Source organism: Aethalodelphis obliquidens, unplaced genomic scaffold (genome assembly GCF_003676395.1).
Source record: "Aethalodelphis obliquidens isolate GAN/ISIS:26980383/991018 unplaced genomic scaffold, ASM367639v1 scaffold65, whole genome shotgun sequence".
In the NCBI taxonomy this organism is placed as follows: Eukaryota; Metazoa; Chordata; class Mammalia; order Artiodactyla; family Delphinidae; genus Aethalodelphis; species Aethalodelphis obliquidens.
Genome location: NW_020838009.1, coordinates 10,197,609 through 10,217,349, shown reverse-complemented (window position 1 = coordinate 10,217,349; position 19,741 = coordinate 10,197,609). Strand labels below are relative to the sequence as shown.

At 52.4% G+C, this 19,741-nt stretch overlaps 1 protein-coding gene across 1 annotated transcript; it reads left to right on the top strand.

Annotated features, from left to right (window-relative positions):
- The first annotated feature begins 16,561 nt into the window (after positions 1-16,561).
- On the top strand, positions 16,562-18,775 carry MESP2 (mesoderm posterior bHLH transcription factor 2). The gene is made up of 2 exons (XM_027089285.1): positions 16,562-17,392; positions 18,230-18,775. Exons 1-2 carry the CDS (start codon positions 16,562-16,564, stop codon positions 18,497-18,499), a joined length of 1,101 nt encoding a protein of 366 aa, XP_026945086.1. The 3' UTR covers positions 18,500-18,775.
- Positions 18,776-19,741: the final 966 nt, after the last annotated feature.

Below are 19,741 nucleotides of genomic sequence, written 5' to 3'. Positions count from 1 at the left end.
CCTTACCAATGAAATGTGAGTGCAAATGACACAGAAAAAAAGCATTTAACAAAATTCAGGGGAATTCCCTGGTGGTCCAGTGGTTAGGACTGGGCTCTCTCACTGCTGTGTTCAATCCCTGGTCAGGGAACTAAGATCCCACAAACCACAGAGAAGCCAAGAAAAAAAAATCAGCACCCCTTCATGACAAGAATTCTCAGCAAACTCAGACTAAAGGAGAGCTTTCTCAGTCTGATGAAAAGCATCTACAAAGAAGCTACAGCTAACAGCATACTAAATAGTGAAAGACTGAAAGATTTCCCCCTAATACTGAAAACAAGGTGAGGATGTCTGCTCCTACCCCATGCCTCTTCAACGTTGCCGGGGGGCGGGGTGGTGCATCTAGCTTGTGCAGTAAGGAAAGAGAAATAAAAGGCTTACAGATTGGAAAGGAAGAAATAAAACTCTATTTATGGACATGATTGTCCACATGGGAAATCTCAGAGAATCTGCTATATTGCCTGCCTGACCCCTCAGGTTTGAGTTTGCACATTGTCAAAATAGCCATTTCATGCATGGATGTCTGCTCTCCAGCTAGACTGTGAAGTACCTGGTGTCTGGTATCATGTCTTCAAAAGAAGTGGTAAAAAAAAAAATTAAAAAGAAGAAGAAGTGGTATCTAGGGTCTCTTTCAGTGCCGGCGGTCTACTGTTTTGCATCCCCCATGGCTTCCAGTTCTGTGAGCTTGATGGCTGAGCTGGTTTGTAGCAAAGAAAGCCAAGTGGCTTGGTACCTTCTTCCTGGGCATCTCTGCTCACCACCTCCCCCCCTCCCCTTGTCTCTTTTTTCTTCTACTGCCCTTGGCCTTTTCTAACACCCTCTATACCCTCTACCCTGCAGTCTGTCCCAGCAGCCCCAGATGCTTATGCCCATGGTCACATCCAGGACAGGCAATGCCAACCCACCATTGGGGAAAAGGGGAGGAGCCCACTCCATGGGCACATGCCATGGGACCCTGTGAGAGCCTGGCCTAGGCCTGCAGCTGTCAGCAGGGTCTGCCCCTTCTGGACCCTGGCCGATGGATGCCTTCCTGGGGTTCCACATCCAAGCCAAGAACCTGGCATTAGAGCCCAGTGATGGTCCTGATCCACTGGACCAGAGCTAACAAATGGTGAGAATTGGTTGTGCACCCAAGCAGCGGGAGCTGCAGCCTAAAAGCTGGACAGGCAGGAGGGGTGGGATCTCAGAGGGCTCTGGGCATTCTGTTGCCAACCTCTGAATGTCAAAAAATTCCTCCACTTCCCACATGATTCTGATTTCCACTTTGTAGCTAATAATTGAGAAAACTCAGAATGACCAAAAACTCCTAGACAATCAGCCACCCTTTTGTTATATTGTTATACATTTGAAAATATAATACACGCACGTGATTAAAAGTTGAACAAGTACAGAGGGTATAACAAATCTCTTTCCTATTCTCCGTCTGAGGCCTCCAATTCCCGGTCCAGAGGAAACCACCATTCCTGGTTTGTGGGCAGCAATGCTCTGAAGTGAAGTTTTATTTTATTAAGTACAAAATCAACTAGACATTCTTTACACAAGAGGCCATATGTGTGGAAGGCAGACTGTTTATCGTGAAAACACAGCTCTGGCCCCTGAGGATGCTCAGATCTGGGACCGAACAGTTAACATTCATCGCTCACTTACATGGGAGCCACTGAGAGATCTGGAACAGGAGAGAAACGCCATGAGAGAGGGTTAAAAAGACCCAGGTGTGTCTGTGGAGGCAAAGAACTCACAAAAACGGCATGAGAGACAGGGCAGATGGGAGGGTTCCACCCCCAACCCCAGTCCTTCAGTCTCCAGCCCTAAGGCTGACAAGTTGGATGTGCCACGTGGGAGTCCCTCCCTTTCCTGTTGCCTCTGAGTCTTGGGGCCCAGAGTGTGCAAGGGCTGTGGTCAGTGGGCCTGATGAAGCCAAGTGGGGGCAAAGGGGGGACCCTCAACCTAGATCCTGGGCTCTACCCCCTCCCGTCAGCCAGCCTCCCTCTTCCCTCGCCCCCATGCCTCTCTCACCTTTGATCTCCTTATCGCCAGCCTCTCCGGTGGCTTCATTAGGGAGCTGCCCCAGTTAATGAGTTCTCCGGGCAGCACGGCCCACACTGCCCTCCTGCTGGGGTGAGGACTTCACACCTCTGGGGCCTGTGTTTTGACAAGTGCCGGAGCCAGTGGCTCTTGCTCCCCTGGCCCGAGCCTGCCGTCGCCTGCCAACGTGTAAGGCTGGGAAATGAGGCCTTGGGGCAGCCCCACCAAGCGGAGGTGAGAGTTCAGTCAGGGTCCTTGGCCAGGGTGGGGGCAGGCAGGACAGGGCAGCACCCTCTCAGGCTGGGGCCCCCGCCTCAGCCTTCCCGCTAGGAACCAGCCGGCTTCCTCAGGCCAAGCCTGGGTCCTGGGCGCTCTCCCCCTCCCACCTCCCAGCCTCAGCGCCCTCATTTTCCCGGCCAGGCCCTCTGACATAGGAGTGCTAATCAAAGGTGCAATGTCAGTACTGCCCTTGCAGCCCCTAATCCCTATCCCCTCGGGAGCCAGAGGCCCCAGGAGAAGGAAGCAGCTCTCTGCTACCGCCAGCCTGTTTGGCATCAGCAGGCGCACCTCCTGGGAAGCTCCTAATTTGGGTGTTTCCTATTGCCAGGGATCTTCCCACCACACCTCGGCACCAGCCTGAGAGGCAAGCCCTTTCAGGGGAGCGATTGTTATTCATGAAGTCCCCACCTTTAGACAGCCTAGGACACCCCTCTGGGGTGTGGCCAGTGTGGCTTAGAATAGAACCCCTGCCCTGCCATGTACCACTTGTGTCACTTGGGTAACTCACTCTCCATCTCTGGGCCCCAGCCTCTGCTTCTGTGCCATGAGTAATACCTACTGTGCTGATGTGATGTGGGTGTCATTGCCTTGCTTTGTAGTTAAAGACACAGAGGAGCAGAGCGGCGGTCCTACGTCACATGGCTAGTAGGGGCAGAGCTGGGATCCATGTGGCTCTGTCTGGGACCAAAGCCAGTGTTCTGTCCTACCACCAGCTCCCCTGTCTCCTCTGGAGGACTTGATTGGCTCCTTTCCTCCTGGAGGGCCGCCTGGAGAGTGAGGGTGCCGAGGTGGGGACGACGCCCCATAGTCCCCAAGCCTCCATGAAACCTCACTACAAGTCACTGGGACCTGTTGAGATGTAAAAAGAAAAACGTTTCCGGACCCACGCTGCAGCTGCTTGAACCAGAATCCCTGGAGGAGATTCTGGGTATGAAAAGTAAAATCTCCCAAGAATTATGAAGCTTGGCCACTTTTGAGAAGCAATGCCCTATAGTGAGCACCCTGCAATCCAGAGAGTGGAAAAGGCACGGGGAGTGCCCAGCCCCCCACCATGGAGCCTAAGCCCCACTGGGTCGTGGATAGATGAGGCCGTGCTTGTGCTGGAGAGGGGGCAGCAGCCACCTGGAGCCCAGAGCAGTCAGAGGGCCCGGCAGGAAGGCTCCCAACTTCTCCTCCACCTCCCTCCTTCCCCATCAGCCTCCCAGCTAAGGCCCCGGAAGCTCCCAGGAAGCCCCTTCCAACTGAGATCAGCCCCTCTCCTCACACCTTTGGCTCCCGGAGCCACTGAGTTGGCAAGCCATATGGAATAGATTATTCTGGACCCATGATAATCTGATTAGCTTGGTCATGGATCAGCTGGATGCGCAGCCAGTGGAAGTCACAGGAGGCAGAGGGGTGACGAGGAGGGAGGGGGTGGGAGGAAAGGAGAGAGATTTGTCAGATTCCGGGAAAGGCCCCAGAGGAAGTGCCAGAATCTCCCCTGTTCTGGGAGCTGGGCTGAGAATGCGGGGTAAGTAGACTGTGCCTTTCTCCTTAGGGGTGTCACATTTATGCTCCTTCACTTCGTCTGGGTAAGTGGAGGAGGGTCTAAGCCTTACAGTGAAACATGGGGAAACTGAGGCATAAAGGGGTTAAGTAGTTGAACCAGCCCAGAGCAAAGATGTAGACGTGTGAATGTAGGGAAACTTGTCACACGGCTCCTCAGTTTCTATGGCTGTAAAATGGAGCAGGGACTCCCAACTGCCTGCTGAGCTGTCCTGGGAGACTGCATGCCTTGATTGCAAGGTACGGTCTCAGGCCAGAGGGCTGCCCCTGGGTGTCCAGTGTCCTTGCGATCCCAGCTACAGACAGCAGAGGGCGCTACCCAACCACCTAGGATCTTGGGACCTGAGCTGGGCAGACCTCCTGCCACCCGGTCAGAGGCCCTTTTTTTCTGGGGCCAGGGCCAGTGCGGGTTGGGGGTGGTGGGCTCTGGGAGCTAAGCAGGTGTGGCAGAGATGCTGGGGCTGGCTTAAGAAATAGGTGAAGCCGGCTTAGTGCCAGTGTGATGGGCCGTGTGACCCCAGACAGGCCACTTGCCCTCTCTGGACCCCAATTCGCTCATCTGTCCACTGGGAAAAACATACACCTGTATGGAGAAAGGCAGAGCAAGATGGAGCCTAGAGGAATGAGGAGAGGGGGATGGGCTCAGGAGGGCAGGGGCCAAACAGAGCTCAGGTCTCCCTACCTTCCCTACACACCTCTGGAAGCAGAGGTTGAAAACAATCAGACCACCAATTGACCGAAACTCTAGGCTCGCCAGCTCCCCAGTGGGGATTTGCAGGCCCAGCTCAGCTGCCAACTTGCGGCACATCCAACACCAGCACCTCCTGAAAGCACAGGATGGAGCTCCCTCCAGGAAGGACGCACAGGTTTCAGGCTCCTTCTAACCCCACCCCTGCCCTGGCTGACTGCACAGCAGAACGGTGAGGTGCCAGGACAATGATGAGGCTCCTGCCAAGTCACTGGGTGGCTCAGGCTCTCAGCCAGCTCCAGGTCATCCTTCCCAAGGTCAGGGGAAGGAGCACACCTCTGCCTCCCCTCCCCTGAGGTATCTGTCTTCAGACCCAATAAGAAGCAGAGTGGGTCTAGGACTGAGCTGGAATGCCTAGGCAGGACCTGGGAGAGTGAACGGCCTCTGGGCATAGGATCCTTTGCCAGAGGCTGGGGGACAGTGACATCCCTGGACAGAGCGGAGAACATGTTAGGGGCAAGGATAGAGCTTAAGTTGACCAGATAATAAATCAAACAGAAGAAGGGTCTTAGATGGTCAGTACTGATTATGTGCCAAAGACTAAGGATAGGATGAACTCAGTCCTTGGTTCTAGAGGTTTCCCCACCAAGAGAAATCCAAGATCCAGCCCTTGGCTGAGCCGAGGAAGTTTCCTTCACCCTTGGAGATTACGCACCGCCCCAGGCCCTGGGAGTGCAAAGTCAGCGCCCGGCACAGGTGGCCAGGCTGGCTGAGGCCCCTGGGAGTGCCGACGTGTGCCGCTGGTTGCTCACAACAAGGTTGGCCTCAACAACCCACCCCCAAGGCTCCCCAAGGCTGGCCTGAGGCTTCAGAACAGCCTCAGCATGCCCTTTGCCCAGCGGGTTCCCTGATGGGGAATTCATCCTGATAAGAAAAAATTAAAGGTGCAAGTGAAGACGTACTGTTGAGTGACAGAACCAAACTGCAGAAAAATCCCTTCAGTATGACTTGACTGATATAAGGAAAAGCAAAAGAAAACAAAAATCTAAAAACCAACCTCTACACAGAAAGGCATCAAATGATACCATGCATTTTGTGAGGCTCTACTGTATGTATGTGCGTAAATGCATACTCGCCAAGTCTGTGATAATGTACCAGGACTTATTTGGTGTGGGAGTGGAAGAAGGGCTGGGTTCTGAGGTGTGATAAAGGGAGACTTTAATCATATCTGTAATGTCTAAAATTTTTACAAGGAGTTTGCATTCATATGTGACACGTGCAGTTTAAAAATAACTTTTAAGGGGCTTCCCTGGTGGCGCAGTGGTTGGGAATGCAGGGGACACGGGTTCGAGCTCCGGTCTGGGAGGATCCCACATGCCGCGGAGCAACTAAGCCCATGAGCCACAGCTACTGAGCCTGCGCTCTAGAGCTCATGAGCCACAGCTACTGAGCCCACGTGCCACAACTATTGAAGTCCATGCACCTAGAGCCCGTGCTTCGCAGCAGGAGAGGCCATAGCAGTGAGAGGCCCGCACACCGTAACAGGAGTGGCCCCTGCTCACCCCAACCGGAGAAAAGCCCAGCGCAGCAGCGAAGACCCAATGCAGCCAAAAATAAGATAAATAAAATAAATACATGTAAAAAAATAATAATAACTTTAAAAATATAGGTATAAGGATACACCTATGTGGAAAACTTTAAGGCATCTCAGTATATGCTAGAGAATTTGTTACCTAAACTGTAACTGCCACACCATGGAGTACTAGGCACGCCTTAAAAAATCTCATTACAGAAATAAATACAGCTACTGATATGGAAAAGTTATTCATACATTAGTAAGAAAAGGTCACAAAACAACATGCTCTTTATATATCCAAAGAATTGAAAGCAGGGGCTAGAACAAATATTTGTCCGCCAACATTCATAGCAACATTATTCATAATAGCTAAAAAGTGGAAACAACCCAGATGTCTATCAACTGATGAATGGATAAACAAAATGTGGTATAAATGTACAATGGAATATTATTCAACCATAAGAAGGAATGAAGTTTGGGCACATTCTACACTGTGAATGAACCTTGATGACATGAAATAAGCCAGACACCAAAGGATAAATACTGTATGATTAGACTTATATGAGAGGTACCAAAAATAGGCAAATTCATAGAGACAAGATGCAGATGAGAAGCTACCAGGGGCTGGGGGCTGGGGTTAAAGGGGAGTTTTTGTTTAATGGGTACAAAGTTTCTACTTGAGATGATGAAAAAGTTTTGGAAATAGAAATGGTGATGGTTGCACAACATTGCAAATGTAATTAATGCCACTGAATTGCACATTTAACAATGGTTTAGACGGCAAATTTTATGTTATATATATTTTACCACAATTTAAAGGAATTTTAAATGTAACATATAAAAAATATTGAACTGTACACTTCAAACAGGTGAATTATTAGGTATGTGAAGTATATCTCAATAAAGCTGTTATAAAAAAGAGAATATATATTACCAGAAGCTTCAGAAAATGGGAAAAAGAACTCAGCATGCTCCCTCAATGCCTCTGTCTCCATACTCTGTACTTGTAGGGATGCTCAGAAAAGGTTAGGATGCAGAGATATGGACCAACGTGTTAACCTGGTTCTCTCCGGGTGGATGGAAGAGGGGGCTTTAAAATTCCCTTCTTTTTGATTGTCTGTATTTTCTCACTTCTTTGTAATGATTATGCATTGCTTTTATAAATTAAAAAAGAAAGAAAAGGAAGGAAGGGAGGGAGGAAGGAAAAGACTTTGCAGCCCCCTTCCCTCCCTTGTTTGCATTCCAGTAGTAGAGCTGGCGGACCCAAGCCCCCTTATAGCTTTTGGAGATCAGGATGGGAAGGCTGGGTCTTCCCTCGCAGAGGCTGCAGGAGTGAGCACCACTCATTCTCCTCCTTTGTCCCTCCCTAGAGCTGCAGGACCACAGATGGTCACTCCTCCCCAGCAGGGAAGTCCCACATGCTGAACACCTGATGCTGCATCTAATCCTCCTGGCAAGGACACCCATTTCATAGATGAGGAGGCTGAGGCTCAGATGGGGACTGAGCCCAGGCACGGATGGTCCTAGGCCTGAGCCACCTCTACTGCACCTTGTCGCCCAAGGAGAAGGGCCAGGCAGCCCTGGGGCCTCTGCAGGCCCTTCCACACCAGCCTCCTTGGCTCAGCCTTCTTGTTGGAGGAAGAAGGTCGAGTCCACCTCCATGCCCCCGGCCTGCTGGGCAGCTCTCCAGATGCCTGTGGCCCCAGCCACTAGTGGCCATGTCCTTCCCACTTTTTCCCACGTTCCCTCCTATCGGATCCTCTGCCCACTCCCAGCGCCCCTGCCCGTGCCCCAGTCTAGTCAGCCCTTGCCATGATGTGACCGCAGTCTCCTGGCTGGTTTCCTGCCTCCAGCTCTTTACCTCCCAACCCCTCTCCCTCCTCAGAATTTCTATGGGTCTCATTGCCTCCCTAAGAGTCCAAACTCCTCATTCAGCAGGACTTTCCAACCCCACCCGGCTCCCACTTGCTTGTCCACACCCCTCCCACCCTCCCCACCTCCAACCCAGGGCTCCAGACCACTTGGCATCATCCAAATTAGCCCTGGGCTTCCTGCTTCCAGACTTGGGCTCACACCTTTCCCCCCGGCCAGAAATGCCCCACCTCCACATGGAGAAAATCCACAATTTCAAGTCCCTCCCTTCCTCCTGGGACCCGCACTGATCACCTGGCCAGGTGGCTCCGCTCTGTCGTCCATGGGCGCCCCGCACACCAGGGCCCCACAGACTCAGAGCCAATTTGTCTTTTTCCTCCTCCAACTCTCAGCTCCCAGAGGGCAGCAGAGACTCCTCCCTCCCTGGAGCCTCAGCCCCCTGGTTCGGAACATGGGGTGCATGGCCTTTGTGGGTTTGAATTCTGGTTCTGGGGGACCTAAAGCAAAGGAAGTGGCCTCTCTGGGCCCGGAAGAGCAGGCTGTCAGGCCTGGGGTTTGAGCACTGAACAGGCTGCTGCAGGCACAGCGCTGGGTGCTGTGTGGTGTGGAAATGCTCGGAGACCAGTAGACTGAGGCCCGGTCAGGGTGAATTCAGCTCCAGGGGCTGCTCTGTGACCTTGCCTGGTGGCTGTCAGCCTCTGGTGACACTGATGGTGCCTGCCTGGCAGGGCCTGGTCATCGGGCTTCCCTGGCTGTGCCCAGAGTCACGCACCAGCCCCTGGGGCCAGGGGAGGGGAGTATCCGGGCAGGCTGACTCAGGGCTCCCAGAGCGAGGGGCCCATGCAGGCCCCCCTGCACCCCGCTCCCCGTTCCAGGGACACAGGCTCTGCCTTTTCCTTGGGCCTCCCAGGATGGGGACCTGCAGCCTCCCACCCCCACCCCAGAAGGGCTTTCCAGGGATTCTGAGAGGACCTGCTGCCGCCTGTTTTGGAGGCCCCTGCACACCCTCGTTCCCAAGTCGACACCTTCTGCCCTGGGGGAGGCGGCCTTGTGTCAACAGGCAGACGGGAGGTGTGAAGGCAGCCACAGTGGCCAAGGGGGAGGCTGGGCTGGCCCTCGCTGCTGGCTGGTAATGAGAATACCACACGGCCCCTGCATGCAGCCCCCTTTCCTCCCATGTTCCCACAGCCTGACCACCCCCAGGGCCTGGCAGGGACCCAAGGGGAAGGAAGGGAAAGAAAACCTACGGGGCAGAGGCCAGCCCTTAAGTTGGCTCCACGTCCTTGGGCCTGTTCCCGAGGGCCCTGCACCACCTGCCCAGGAAGAAAGAGCGGGTGGAGAACTTCCTGGAGCAGGGCTGGGGGTAAACAAACACAGGTGAGGCCTGCGCTAAGCCACCCAGAGCAGGCTGAACAGAGGCCATGCCCTCCGCAGCTCCTCGCAGGGCCGGGGCTCAGGGAGCACATTCTGACCCCAGCCTGGGCCTCTGCCCTTCCCATCTGACTGGTGGTCTGGGGCAAGGCCCTGGGAAGTCGATCAGGGGCTGATGGGATGGAGGCCCCCGTTTCTTCACTTGTATAATAGGAATACTGATGTGGACACTGCCTGCCTCGTAGTGCCAAGCTGACTGGTGCCACACCGGCAAGCTGAGCCAAAGGTCACGTGGCCCTGTGGTTCCGGCCCTGAGAGCAGGCCCAGCTGAGCCCGAGCTGCCGGCACACAGAAGAACAGGGGTGGGAGTGTCATGAGCACTGAAGCACATGTGAGGCCTTATTCTGCCCTCCCCCCGCCCAAGATGTCCTGAAGCCAAGGTCTCCTGCGGCCCCCTCGCCCTGAGACTCCCCAGGGGGCAGCTCCTGTCCTCTCTCTGATTCTTGGCCTCAGCTCTGAAAGTACCTCAGGGATCATCAGGTCCAAACACCTGTCTTATGGTACTTGTCAGTGTTGGCAGAGGCGACAGCAGCTATCCCCTCCAGCTCCTGCACGTACTCAGCTGGCTTCTTCTCGACCACATCCATGTACAGGCCACTCACCCCCTCACAGGACAGCCCCTGTGATCTTAGAAAGGCCTTCAGACTCTCCCTGGAGTATCCCCTCCAGGCATCTGGGGACAACTCTCACATCCCCTATGTCTTTTCCTTTTTGGATGAAACATTCCCAAGTCCTTCAGCTATTTCTCTGGTGACCTGGCTTCAAGCCCCTCACTAACCTCCCTCTCCTGAGCTAGGGTTTATCCCCTGCCCTCATAAACTGTGGCCCCCAGATTTGACCACTTACCCCGCATAGGCAATAAGAGACCACTGCCTCCTTGATTGAAGATCCCGTTTCTTGCAAACGTGAATGGGATCACATTTGATTTTCATGCCCTTGGTGCCTAGAAGGCAACGACTACCATGCCCTTTCCACAGCTGCTGCTGGTTACATGATGTCTCCTAACCCTCAACTTAGAGGGGAGGTACATAGGGCTCTGTTGATTCTACCTTATTAGTAATGAGATCCGATCAGTTGTTCCAGCCTGCCAGAATCTCTTTAGATCCTGGCTGTTACCCAGTTAACTTCTTGGGTTTGGATCTTATCCCCAATTAGATCAGTTCATATCTTCATTCAAGATCATAATGCTGGGGCTTCCCTGGTGGCGCAGTTGTTAAGAATCCGCCTGCCAATGCAGAGGACATGGGTTCGAGCCCTGGTCCAGGAAGATCCCACATGCCACAGAGCAGCTAAGCCTGTGCGCCACAACTACTGAGCCTGCACTTTAGAGCCCACGAGCCACAACTACTGAAGCCTGCGCACCTAGAGCCCGTGCTCCGCAACAAGAGAAGCCACCGCAATGAGAAGCCTGTGCACCTCAACGAAGGTAGCCCCCGCTGGCCGCAACTACAGAAAAGCCTGCGCACAGCAATGAAGACCCAACACAGCCAAAAATAAATAAATAAAATAAATTAAAATTAATTAATTAAAAAGATCATAATGCTGCCCATGACGAGGCTGGGAATAGAGTTGGTGGCACATCACTAGAGACCTTCTTCTAGGTGAACATCCATCCATTCAACTGTGGGAACATTGAATCTGTTATGAATTCACTTAACTTATGCTCACATGGCCCCATTTGTCAACAAGGATAATCTAGGAATTTTTTTTAATAACTTTAAAAAAAATAAATTTATTTATTTAATTAATGGGTTCTAGCCGCATGGGCTTCAGTAGTTGTGGCACGCAGGCTAAGTAGTTGTGGCTCACGGGCTCTAGAGTGCAGGCTCAGTAGTTGCGGTGCACGGGCTTAGTTACTCAGCAGCAGTTGGGATCTTCCTGGACCAGGGCTCAAACCCATGTCCCCTGCATTGGCAGACGGATTCTTAACCACTGCGGCACCAGGGGAGCCCTGAACTTCTTTACTATGTGAACAAGAATTATGTTTGGCTGCTCAAAGCACACACCCAAACTGACAATGACTTAAACAAGATGGTAATTTATTATCTCTCACATTAAAGAAATTTAGAATTAGACTTTTCTGGGCCAGTACGGCACTTCTATGTTGTTATCAGTGCCTCAGGCTTCCTTCTGCTCCACCAGCCTTAGGTGTGACTTCTGTCCTTGAGATTGCCTGAGGGTCACAAAATGGTTGCTGAAGCACCAGCCATCACATTTTCCAGGATGACAATATAAGGGAGTAGAGCCACAGGAGTGTACCTCTCTGCTTTAAAGAGCTTTCCTAGAAGCCCCAAACAATATTCTAATAAATCTCCTTGGCCATTCCATCTGTAAGAGAGGCTGGGAAATATAGTTTTTCAGCTGGGCATATCACCACCCATTATAATACAGAGCCCTGTTATTAAGGGAGAAAGAAGAATAGAGGCTGTAACAGATGCTGTGTGGGCAACCAGAAGTGTCTGCCACACTGGTGAATATTCTACTGACCATGTTTCCCTGATCTAGCTTCCACCTCCTCCTATCACGGGAAGGAGGGGGTAAACCTGGTGTCACTATCAGGCTGAGGCTCAGAAGTTAATCACCTTATCTAACAGCACACAGCCATAAATACCCCTCCTTCTACCAGGCGAGTCAGATGAAAGAGAAGTGGAGACTGCTCAAGTGGAAGCCCCTGCGGCCTGGGCCCAGACCTAGCTTGTTTGTGCAGCACCTGGGGCTGGTTTGAGCACACAGGGAGGAATGCCTGAGGGTCCCAGGGCCAGAGATAAGCTGGAAAAGCACCTGAGCCAGGACCCAGCCCACCAGGAGAAGCTGGTTCAGATCCTCCACTTCCTAGCCTTGGTTGGGCCAGTCGGCTGCGGCTCCAAGCTCCAGCTCCAGGCACCTGGAGCTCTTCCATTGCCTCTGCACTGCAGCTCTGGTGACCCCTGCCACAGGCCAGGAGCTGGAGTGCCCTGCTGAGGAGGACTCCCCATGCTGGGTCCCGGAGAAGAAGGGCTGAAGATGGAGGAGAGGGTAGGGCAGGATGCCTGAGGCCCGGTGCTAGAGTGAGGAAGGAAGGAATCATCTTGTAGGGCCAAGGCTAAAGATGTCGGCCCTCTTCCCCACAATCCAATCTAGTCCTTTACCCACTCCATTCTGCTGCCCCTGAACTTACTATAAGCAAGACTTATAGCCTCTATTCCAAGCTCTACAACATGCATTATCTTACTTTGTCCCAACAATTGCCCTGGAAATCAGGATCCCCACTTCATAGATAAGAAAACTGAGGTTAAATTGCCCAAGTTCTGAGAGCTTGGAAGGGATGAAGCTGGGACTCTAAACCCAGATCTGTCTGATTCCATAGCCCAGCCTCCTAACCATTAAGCCATACTGTCTCCCTGTGCTAAGTGAGTGGGGCTGGTGACAGTGTGCCCCTGTGCTCCCGGAGCCTGGCTGAGGGGCCCAGTGAAGAGCCAGGGGCCACAGCAAACCAGCTCCAGGGCCTCACCTCCCAGAACTTATGCTCTGCCATCCCACAGTCAGCCTGCGGCCTGGGCGCCAGGGCTAGCCCAAACTAAGACAGAAGGAGGCCAAGCTATCCTGGAGAAGAAAGGATAGTATGCAGAGCTCTGCTGACAGTGAATTCTCATAATTCACCAAATCCTTTCACAGGAAATCCCTCCAGGCTTGCTCTAATGAGTAGGGGGTGGGGGGAGAGGAGGAATGATTCTGGATATTCAGAACCTTCCTGGGAATCACAAGGCCATTTCACCACTCCATATCTAGCTGCCTGTGCACAAGGCAGCACTCTTTGGCAAAAACTAAAACCATGCTAAAGGTACATCAATAAGGGACTATGGTGTGAGCACTCCGTGGAATATTATACTGCAGTGAAAAGGGGTGAGTTGGAACAGTCAGTATCAACAGCACAGCAATCTGACACTTCAGAATCCAGATGAAGAAGTATACATGAGGGACTTCCCTGGTGCTCTAGTGGTTAAAACTCCATGCTCCCAATGCAGGGGGCCCAGGTTTCAACCCTGGTCAGGGAACTAGATCCCACATGCTGCAACTAAGACCCAGCACAGCCAAATAAATTAATAAATTTTTTTTAAAAAGAAATATACATGAAAACTGATGAATCTTGTTTACAACTGTCAATTAAATATATATAAATTTCCTGATAGTACAATATGTCAAGATCTTTATAGTACTGTGCAGCCTTGGACAAATAATGATTTGCCATTATTTTCATCGTAAAAAGTGTGGGATTGACTGTTTTCTAAGTCTCCCTCCCCTTAGGAGAAAGGATTATTATTTTTTTAACTTTGGTTTAAAACCTTTCAGATCATGAAATATTGCATAACTAATTGCTTCTTTCCTGTTTGAAATCAAGGCCATTATTGATTGGTTCCACCTTCTTTTTGTGTGATGGACAGATTAAATATGTCCCCTCCTCATTCACAGCAGCTAGAATAAACTAAAAACAGTTGCCCTGACCAACCTTATTCAATGTCAATTATTACTTCGTCATAACGTTAGAGTAATAACTTGGGCATATCTTCTCCAATATTTAAAAAAGTAAGTTCTGAGGAGAAAGTGATGTAATTTCATTATTGAAGGTTTATTTGTACCTCCTGCCATTTAATTTTTTTTCCAGTTAAAATTATCCACTATGATTTAAATGGATGAACATTTAAATCAACTAAGACCAACTATGAGTCAGCTAAACACATCCTGACATGGAATGATCTCAGATACGCTGTTGAATGAAAAAAAAGCAAGTTACAGGCAAATTGCCATAATGTTACCTCATTTATACTATGTGTTTTCTAAGGATACATATGTTTATGTGAGTGCACAGGGACCAAGTCTGGAAGGACACATGACCTTTGGAGAGGGGTTACAGGGACTCCAGCTTTATCTGTCAGGTTTCCATTGCTTATAAAGAGAACATATTAGTTATGTAATTTGTGTAATAAAGTTAATTTTTTAAAATAAATTTATTTATCTATTTATTATTTTTGGCTGCGTTGGGTCTTTGTTGTTGCGCGCAGGCTTTCTCTAGTTGCAGCGAGCAGGGGCTACTCTTCGTTGCGGTGCGTGGGCTTCTCATTGCAGTGGCTTCTCTTGTTGCGGAGCACGGGCTCTAGGTGCGCAGGCTTCAGTAATTGTGGCTCGCGGGCTCAGTAGCTGTGGTGCACAGGCTTAGTTGCTCCGTGGCATGTGGGATCTTCCCAGACCAGGGCTCGAACCTATGTCCCCTGCATTGGTAGGCGGATTCTTTTTTTGCTGTACGCGGGCCTCTCACTGTTGTGGCCTCTCCCGTTGCGGAACACAGGCTCCGGACGCACAGGCTCAGCGGCCACAGCTCACGGGCCCAGCCGCTCCACGGCACGCGGGATCCTCCCAGACCGGGGCACGAACCCACATCCCCTGCATCGGCAGGTGGACTCTCAACCACTGCACCACCAGGAAAGCCCCTGATTTTTTTTTTTTTTTAATGTCACACTTCTGCTGAAAAGTCCATTTGGCTTCCCATTGCCTTGGCAGTAAAATACAACTTCTCAGCCTGGCCCCAGCCAAGGTGAGCTCCTGCTCTCCACATCACCCTGCCCTTGCACACCATTCCTGAAGCACACTGGGAAGTCCCACTGCCAGGCCTTTGCTTATGCAGTTCCCACATTCAGAATGCTCTCCACCTGCCTCTCTCCCTACCCAAGTCCTACCCATTGTTCAAGACCCAGTTGTGACCTCTCCGCCTCTGTGGCCAGAGCATGACAGTCCCTCTGAGTTCAGCCTTTTCTCTGAAGATTACGAAGAACACTGATACCTCCTTTAAACTGTAATTATTGCTGAGGGGTGGGAGCTTTTACTTTTAAACTTCACTGTATCAAAGGTTATATTATAAGACTATAACAACAGTCCTGTGAGCGGATACTATAATTACTACTCCTGTTTTAAGAGCTGTAGTTCAGGCTCAGAGCTGTCCAAGGGCAACACAGCTAGCTAGTGGTGGAGCTACTAATTACATAACGTTTACTCCTCTCTCCCACAAGACTGAAATCCCATGAGAGCACAGACCACAACTATCTTGTTCACTCTGGTATGCCTGACATTTACCAGCTGCTAAATAAATATGTATTAAATAATGCCTACAAGCATCTTGAAATGTAAGTACTTTCTAAATAAAATGGTAGCAGCAAACATTTAGCCCACTTGCCAGGCTCATTCTAAGTGGTCCCATGGATGGTTTCACTTGGTACCAGCAACCATCCTAGGTGGTGGGTATTTTATTTACTGCCACAGGGATGAGGCAACTTGAGCCTCAGAGGAGTTAACCGAACTGCCCAAGGTCACACAGCAAATAAAGAGGGTCTGACTCAGGCCTGCCTGGGGGCCCACATTCCCCCATTTTCATCACTCACTACACTCCATGCCTCTTCTTCAGGCTGCTCTGTACTATTTCTCAGGGAAAGAAACTAACTGTGGACAGTGAGATGACTTTCTCGGTGTCACTCAGCAAAGCAGCAAGTGCGGGCTCTGGGAACCCAGTAACGGTCCACCCGTATGTCCCCTCCTTCCCCAACCCCTCTCCCGCCATCACTGTGAGCAAGTCCCTCGGGGTCTGTCTTGACGCCTTATCCAGCACACTTGTACGCACTGGGTGGGAGTTACTGGGTACAGTCTCCCGGAGGGTGGTGATGAGGGAGGCGGCCACTCTTTGCGGGGGTCCTTGAGTCACTTGAGGGACAGCCTGGCCGCCCCCAGACGATGGCACTGCCCACCACTGTCAGGGTCCCGGGCACTCACCGGAGCAGTGGATGAGGCGGAGTGGGTGGGAACACAGTGAGAAGCTTAGCAGCTCCATCCAGATGCGAATTGTCCCTCCCACACTTCCCGGGCTGCAGGGGCCTCCATTAGAGCCCCCGAGGAGTCAGAATCCACACCTCCGCAAATGGGCCCGCTTTCCCAGGACACCCCCTGCCCAGACCTTCCCTGGGCTCTGTGGGTTTTGACACCTCTCTGTAACGTGGCAGGGGTCCACCTCGCACCTTTGGTCCAGATAAAAGCTCAGTCCTGGAGGTGGCCGGCCCAGCCTCTCAGAGCCCGCAGCCCCGGCCATGGCCCAGTCCCCTCCTCTGCAGGGCCTCCTCGGCCACGACCACTGGATCTTCCCGCAGGGTTGGGGCTGGACCGGCCACTCGGACTCGACGTCCCCGGCCTCCTCCTCGGATTCGTCGGGCTCCTGCCCCTGCGACCGTGCCCGCGGCCCCTCACAGCCGGCGCCCCCTGCCCGCAGCGCCTCACAGGCCGCCTCGATGGCACCCGGACGTGCGCGGAGCCGGCCAGGAGGCGGGCAGCGGCAGAGCGCCAGTGAGCGTGAGAAGCTGCGCATGCGCACGCTCGCCCGCGCCCTGCACGAGCTGCGCCGCTTTCTGCCGCCGTCCGTGGCGCCCGCCGGCCAGAGCCTGACGAAGATCGAGACGCTGCGTCTGGCCATCCGCTACATCGGCCACCTGTCGGCCGTGCTGGGCCTCAGCGAGGAGAGCCTGCAGCGCCGGCGCCGGCGGCACAGCGACGCAGTGCTCCCTCGAGGCTGCCCGCTGTGCCCCGACGGCGGCCCCGCGCAGGCGCAGACGCAGACGCAAGGGTGCGGCCCTGGCTCAGCCGCTAGCGCCGTGGTGTCCTGGGGGTCCCCGCCCGTCTGTCCCGGAGCCCTAGCGGCGCCCGAGCGCCTGGGGAGCAGGGTGTCTGATATGGGTCCCTGGGTGACACTCCCTTACTGCCCCGGGATGCAGTCGCCCCCGCAGCTGTCCCAAGGGAGAGCCCCTGACGCGGCTCGTTGGACGCCGCCCCAAGCCTGTTCCGGAGCGCAGACACCCCCAGAGCCCCGGGACCAGGCCACGCCCTGGACCTCGCCCCCCGCAATGGAGCTGGCTGCAGTGTACCAGGTACGCGCCCAGGCTCTCTCCGCTTCCCTCGGAGTGGTCCCCAGGCTTCGATTGGAAACGGAGGGGGTGAGTAAGCTCTAGTCTGCAGAGAATCTTATGCTTTTTAGATCCCGGGTTTACCTAATCCAACCCTGGTTAGGGATGGAAAGCTGAAGGGAGGATGAAGAAGACCCTAACCTCCTTGGGGAAAGAGGTGGGGGCCCTGGGAAGTTAAGGCCACCACCACCTCTACCTAGAAGCCTTCACAGTCATGTGGAAGAGGGGGGAATCTTCAGACTTGCTTTCAGAGTCCAGGGTGGAAGGTAGCAGGGGCCTTCAGGTAATTCAGGAAATTCCTTGCAAGTGCTCCATCAAGGTTTGAGGGGGAGGGAGGCCTGGCTGCCCCGGGGGTAGGGGCTTTCTAAGTAGATGGGCTTGGATCTGGTGACCTTCATGCTTTCCTCAAGCTTCCATAAAAGAGCATATTAATAACCAAAATTTATTAAATGCTTACTGTGTGCCCAACATGATTCTTGGTATTTTACATGAATTAACTAACTCATCAGCCCTCCAGCAACCCTGTGAAGTAGGTTTTATTATCATCATCACCATTTTATAGATGAAAAAACTGAGACTAAAAGAGGTTATCTGAGTTCTCATAGCTAGTGAGTGGCAGAGCTGGGTTTTGAACCCTGGCAGTATATCTCCAGAGCTTGTACTCTAAACCACTTTGCTTCACTGGATCCATGGCACCAGGGCAGTTCAGCAGCTACCAGCCACACTATGGGGAACATCCAGGTTCAGGATCTCAGGGCATGAGGCAGTGGCCCACTAACCCGCTACTCTTCTCTCTCTCAGGGAATCTCTATGTCTCCAGAGCCTTGTCTGTTGCCAGAAACCCCTCCTGTCCTGCCCCGCCCAGCATGCCAGAGACTCCAGCCTGAGACCCAGTGGGGATGCTGGAGCCACAGTGCAGAGGTGCTGCCCAGCTCGGAGGACCAGGGACCAGGCCCCGCCTTCCAGCTCAGTGATGAAAGCCCTCCCCAGAGCTCAGGCCTACAGCTCAGTGGCTACCCTGAATTTTGGCAAGAAGATTTGGAGGGGACTCACCTGGGCATCTTCTACTAATGGCCTTGGAATCAGGCCTGTAGCGTGGGGTGTCCTCCTCACCTGCTACTTCACTAGTATTCAGGCTTTGTTTTAGCCAAGGATCCCTTTTCCAAGTGATGTCTTTCATGGAAGCAGTGTTTGAAACAGCTAAGGGTGGCCTCCCTGGCTGAAGTCGGGGCTGGGGCAGTCCCTCCACTCCTAGATGCCCCCCAGAACGACCAGTGTTCTGTAGAGCACAACCTGAGCTGCAGTAACATGGGTTGTTTGACCACAGTGGTTGGACAGGCTGGGACTGGTGGGGGAGTGGGCTTGGGGGTGGGTGGGGATGGGAGTGGGAAGAAAAGTATATGCTTAGATTTTGTACTTCTTAAAAAAAAAAACCAAAAGAAACACCCAAATTTGGTTTGGTCTGTTTTTCTTCTATCCACTTGGGGTTTTATTGCTTCTGGAAAAGGAAAAACGTTCCCATCCTGCAGGGAACAAATCATGCTGCTTTCCCCTCCTGGAATTCAGGCCCTCACTTGCCAGTTCGACAGTAATTATTGCGCAGGGGCTCCACCTGGCCTGCTGTGCAGGCGACACAGGTGAGTTAACGTTCGGGCCTGTTCACTTGCCTGAAGCCCGTCACCATTGCCCTTTTGCATTCTCCTGTGTGCATTCCTGCTGACCCATAGGGCTCTTTCACAGTTATCTGAAGTTGTTTCCAAAGGGTGCTTGTGAGTGGCTCCCATGTGCTAGGCCCAGTGTATTAGTTTACTAGGGCTGCCATAAGACAATACCACAAATTGGGTGGCTTAAACAACGGAAATTGATTTTCTCACAGTTCTGGAGACTGGAAGTCCAAGACCAAGGGGTCAGCAGGTTTGGTTTCTTCTGAGGCCTCTCTCCTTGGCTTGCAGATGCCCGCCTTCTTGCTGTGTCCTCGCATGGTTATCCCATGGACCAGTCTCTGCGTCTGTGTCTTAATCTCTTCTTACAAGGACACCAGTATATTGGATTTGGGCCCACCCACGTGAAGTCATTTTACCTTAAGTTCCTCTTTAAAGGCTCTATCTCCAAATACATTCACGTTCTGAGATACTGGGGGTTAGAACTTCACCAAGAGTTGTGCGGGAACACAGTTCAGCTCACAACACCCAGTACTAGGTGCTGGAGAAAACGTGCCCTGATTAATGGGGTAAATTACAGGGAAGGAAATGATCAGAGCCCAGGTCAAGATGGGGGTTTATACAAGGTACTTTGGGACCAAAGAGGATATGC